The 5360-nt window shown below is 50.7% G+C and overlaps 1 protein-coding gene across 1 annotated transcript in view; it reads left to right on the top strand.

Annotated features, from left to right (window-relative positions):
* The first annotated feature begins 4944 nt into the window (after positions 1 to 4944).
* The window catches only part of C1qtnf4 (C1q and tumor necrosis factor related protein 4), a 1161-nt gene continuing 745 nt past the window's right edge, over positions 4945 to 5360 (top strand). Inside the window, exon 1 of the mRNA XM_013029955.1 lies at positions 4945 to 5356. Within this exon, the coding sequence (XP_012885409.1) occupies positions 4945 to 5356 (412 nt within the window). The remainder of the gene's footprint in view (positions 5357 to 5360) is intronic.

Raw genomic sequence — 5360 nt, forward strand, 5'->3', positions numbered from 1 at the left:
CACTCCGAAGGGATGGGTGGAGGGAGACGGTATTTGGGGTCCCCCTTCCCGGGGTGCACTATATAATGCATATATATAAACATGACATATATATAGACATATATATATATATATATATATATATATATATATATATATATATATCCATTCACGAGGAAGGATTAATTGATTTCTGTGAAAGTGGGATTGTGCTTCTTGGAAGGGTTTGAGGGGCTTTCAAGGTAGATGGGTTGGGGGGGGCTTGAGAGGAGGGTTAACTGGAAAGTGGGGGGGGCTGAAGAAGGGGGGGCTCAGAGATGCCCTCAGCCTGGCACCAATGCTGCTGCTTCTCTGCTGGTTTCTGGGCGCTAGCTCTGCCCAGCTCTCTGTCCCAGTTTTTCTCTTTGAAGATATTTTGAGCCTCACCTGGACAGAGCTAGGAACGCCATTTCCTTCCCTGGAGCCCTGCCTCCCCCTCCCCCGACACCCACCTCCTCTGACCTGCTCAGGGAAGGAAAGACACAAACAAAAGACTTTGGGAAATGTGCTGTAGTGTGTGAAATGGAGGCTGGGCACTGCACACATAGGGAGACCCCTTTGGCACCGCTGGGTGGAACAGCTCGGCAGGTAGATGGCTGGGGGGGAGTGGTCAGGTAATCCCTGGGGTAATGTCTAGGAAAACCCCAGGCTGGGCAAAGATTAAGCTGCCCTCCATGCGCTCAGAAGACAAAAGGCTAGAGAGATTTTTGTTTGTTTGCTTGCTAGCTTTTGTTGGGGTTTGCTTGCTTGTTTTCCTTCACCCTGGATCCCTCTACTTGTTCCCTTGTCTCTTCCCAGGTTTTTGAAGAAGGGAAACTGAGGCAGATGACAGGTTATCTGGAGATAGTTGTGTCAAGCAGGGAGGGGTGGCAGAAAGGAAAATACATTGAAGTAAAAAGAAAAAAAAATCCTCAATTTAAGGTTTATCTTTGTGTTCTGTGGATGACCTTGGTCCAAAATGCACCCTTTTGCCTTTATTTGAACCTCAAGTTTCTCATCTATAAAATGGAATAGAGCTGGGAATGTAGCTTAGTGGTAATTGCCTAGCATGCATGAAGCCCTGGGTTCCATTCCTCAGTACCAAGGTGGAAGTGATACTTTAGCTCAAGTGGTAGAGTGCCAGCCTTGAGCAAAAGAAGCGCAGGGACAGTGCCCACGCCCTGAACTGGGCCCCAGGACTGACCAAAGAAACAAGAATAGTTTAGCCTCCAAGTTTCCTGAAAACAGATGTGTTACAGAAAAGTCTGTGAGAAAGACTCTTATCTCCAATTGATTAATCATACACAGGCATGCACACACACACACACACACACACACAAAGCCAGAAGTAGAGTTGTGGCTCAAGTGGCAGAGTGCTAGCCTTGAGCCAAAGAAGCTCGGGGCCAGCGCCTAGGCCCAGAGTTCAAACCCAGCACGAGAGAGAGACACAGACAGACAGACAGACAGACAGACGGAAAATATTGGATGCTTGTAATCTTTACCACTAGAAATAGGCTCCTTCTCTATTCCCTATATCTTTGTGAGAATTGGAACGAGAACAAGACAGTGTTCACCCAGCTAGCAGCTCCAGGTCTTTATCTGGAAAATCAGAAGTGCAACTTTACCCCATGTGTTTCTTCCAACAGCTAGGCAAATGGGATGTAGGTTTATTCCCAGCTCTCACCGACCCTTAGGTGAACATCCTGGTTCAGGACACATCCTGGTTCAGAAGCACAGCTGTCCCTGGCAACAACTCTCAGCAGGCCCCAGGCATTTCCAAGAGACACAAAACTCCATATCCTTCCAGGCACTTTCCAGAGATGCTCCACTCCCAGGCTACCTCCAGCCTATCTTTCCTGCCTTGCCTCTTTAGGGGCTTGGGATTTTCAGCCCCAAAAGCTGTGCCCTACTTTAGAGCATAATGGAGTCCTTCAGTTGGAGACTCCAGGGAGTTAAGCAGTGCCTTCACCAAGCTCTCAGACATAGGAATTTAAGAGTCTCTAACCCCGTAAGTCCAGAATGTGATCAGATCACTTTTCCCATGGCCAAGAACAGAAGCCTCTGCACACCTGGGTAGCACTGTTCATTAATGACTGCTGTCTCAGAGTATCCTTCCCATAAGCTTGGATGAGGCCCTCCTCTATTTACAGAGATGAAACCATTCACAGAGAGGTTAAGTAACTGGTCTAAAAAGCCAGACCTTGGTGGCTCACTGAGATCTCAGGATGATGGTTCAAAGCTAGCCTGCCTGTACAGCAAAGTCCATGAGACCTTTATTTGTTGTTGTTGTTCTCATGAGTCTTTTGTGGGGTTTTTTGCTTGTTGGTTTTAGTGTCAGTCGTGGGGCCTGGACATTGTCCCTCAACTCTTCAGCTCAAGGCTAGTGCTCTACCACTTGAGCCTCAAGGCCACTTCCAGCTTTTTCTGCTTATGTGGTGCTGAGGAATCAAACCCAGGGCCTCATGCATGCAAGGTAACACTCTATCACTGAGCCACTTTCCCAGCCCCCCCCCCCCAAGGAGACTTTTTGTCTCCAATTATTTCACCAGAAAACCAGAAGTGGAACTGTGGGTCAAGTGGTACAGTGATAGCCTTGAGCAAGAGGCCAAACCCTGAGTTCAAGCCCCACGACCAATAAAAAAATAAAAGGAAGGAAGGAAGAAATTGGTCTAAGGTTTCACAGCATGCTAGTGGTTAAGAGTCAGGACCTGATCTTCAAATCTAGGTGTCTGACCACTCCATTCCACCATCACTGAGAATAAAGCTGCTGACTTTGGTGTTGCCAAAATACAGCTGGAATTTTGCTCTCGCTTGTCTATCCCAGGTAGCCCTGGCTCTGTTCTGCCCCTCAGGGACCAGCTCCAACCAAAAAGTTCACCTTCCCTTACTCTGATTTCACCAGGGAAGGAGTTACCGTAACTCTCAACAGATCTCCCCTCCTCTGCAGGGAGGATGCTTGTGGAGTTCAGAGGTCCATGTCAGAGTTGAGCCTTGAGTGGGTAAGAGGCCAAGAAAGGGGTCAGGGAACAGCTGCCCAAATGGGACTTAAACACTATTATGGAGGCTGCTGACACAGAGCCAATGTCTGCTGTGAAGGGAAAGGCCAAGGAGACACAAAAATGCAGCAAACTCAGAGACCCACTGGGCACTGCTCTATACCTTTCACCAGGGCCCCTGGATGCTAAGGGACAAAGGGTGAACCCAATAGGCAAGACTGTAAGTCTTTTCAACCACAGCATTTCTACTTATCTTGTCCTCCCCCTTCCCTCCCCGCCTCACCCCCTGGGTCTTAGGGCTTGAACTCTGTCCCTTTTATTCAAGGTTAGAACTCTATCACTTTGAGCCACAGCTCCACTTTTGGTTTTTTGATGGTTAACTGGACATGAGTCTTGTAGACTTTCCTTCCCTGGATGGCTTTGAACTGAGATCCTCAGATCTTAGCCTCCTGAGTAGCTAGGATTACAGGCATGAGCCACCAGCACCCAGATTTGTCTGCTTTTTTTTTTTTTTTAGGCTTGTGAGTGTGTGCTGGTCTCAAAGCTGAACTGAGGGCCTGGATGCTCTCCCTGAGCTCTTTTTTTTTTTTTGTCAGTCGTGGGGCTTGAACTCTGGGCCTAGGCGCTGTCCCTCAGCTCTTCAGCTCAAGGCTAGTGCTCTACCACTTGAGCTACAGCGCCACTTCCGGTTTTCTGGTGGTTTATTGGAGATAGGAGTCTCACGGTCTCTCCTGCTCAGGCTGGCTTTGAACCGCGATCCTCAGATCTCAGCCTCCTGAGTAGCTAGGATTACAGGCGTGAGCCACCAGCGCCCGGCTTCCCTGAGCTCTTTTGCTCAAGGCTAGCACTCTACCACTTGAGTCACAGCTCTGCTTCCGGTTTGTTGGTGGTTAATTAGAGATGTCTCATGGACTTTCCTATCCAGTCTTGCTTCAAACTGTGACCCTCAGATTTCAACGTCCTGAGTAGGTTGTATTACAGGTGTGAGCCACTGGTGTGCAGCTGGTAGCCTGAGTGTTAGATTAAATTAGACTTTGCCAGAAAACCACATTGACATCCAGGTACAAAGAACAAAGAAAGGTTTATTGCTGGGAAAAAGGTCGGCAAGACCCCTTCTCACAAGGAAGAAATGAGAAGAAGCGCCAGTTATCGCCTGAGGTGACCTACTAAGAGGGCCAGGAGGGGCTAGAAGGGGCTAGGAGGCGGAAACTCTGGTGTGGACATGTGGGCCAGGGGCTTCATCATGGCGGACTAGGATTTATGGCCGTCCCAAAGTAGATAAGGGGCCCTGCCACTGCCCAGACCTGAAGGTCACTCTAAGGGGCTCTTGTTGCCTTATATGGTGGTAGCTGCCCCAGAGAAGTGCCATGCCATGGTAAAGGGGAGTTGGAGGCTGATGATTTACTGCCTTTACTACATGGGCCTGGTGTTGCCTAGGAAGGGAGCATGGCAACTGTGGAGAGGAAGGAGTGGACTAAGCTATGGGAAGGGAGCTCATTTCAATAACACAGGTTTGTGTATACCAACTTACAGGAGAGAAAGGAGTTTCTGTGCTTACAAAAACAAAAATGTCTGGAAACTCTCTGGCCTAATCCAAAGATTCTGGAAGTGGGGTCCCTTGGCCAGTGGCATCAGTATCACTGGGAAAACTGTTAGGACAAGCAAATGCTGAGGCTCCATTAAGGAACCTAGAGAGTCAACTCTGGGGATAGGACCCAACCACACGAGTGGTAATAAGCCCTCCAGGAGACATCCATGGAGACACCCTCAACTTTGAAAAGCACTGATCCCGTCTAAGTGTCTATCTAAATTGTGGGTCAAGGACAGCGATAGGGGATGAGAACCCATATGTCCCCCAGCCCCGGGGGTGGGAGGGGAAGGAGGGAGGAGCCTGGGAGGCTGCCCCCGTCTCACCCACCTGTCCTTGTCCTCTTCTCTCTTCCTAGACGCCATGCTGCTGCTCCTGCTGGGCCTGCTAAGCCCCGCTGCCTGCTGGGCCCTGGGCCCGGCTTTGGGCCTGGACGCCCCTGAGCTGCGATCAGCCTTCTCGGCTGCGCGCACCACCCCACTGGAGGGCACATCGGAGATGGCGGTGACCTTCGACAAGGTCTACGTGAACATCGGGGGCGACTTCGACGCGACCACGGGGCAGTTCCGCTGCCGCGTGCCGGGCGCCTACTTCTTCTCGTTCACGGCCGGCAAGGCCCCGCACAAGAGCCTGTCGGTGATGCTGGTGCGCAACCGCGACGAGGTGCAGGCGCTGGCCTTCGACGAGCAACGGCGGCCCGGGTCGCGGCGCGCCGCCAGCCAGAGCGCCATGCTGCAGCTCGACTACGGCGACACGGTGTGGCTGCGGCTGCACGGCTC

Source organism: Dipodomys ordii, unplaced genomic scaffold (assembly GCF_000151885.1).
Source record: "Dipodomys ordii isolate 6190 unplaced genomic scaffold, Dord_2.0 Scaffold125, whole genome shotgun sequence".
Taxonomy (NCBI): domain Eukaryota; kingdom Metazoa; phylum Chordata; class Mammalia; order Rodentia; family Heteromyidae; genus Dipodomys; species Dipodomys ordii.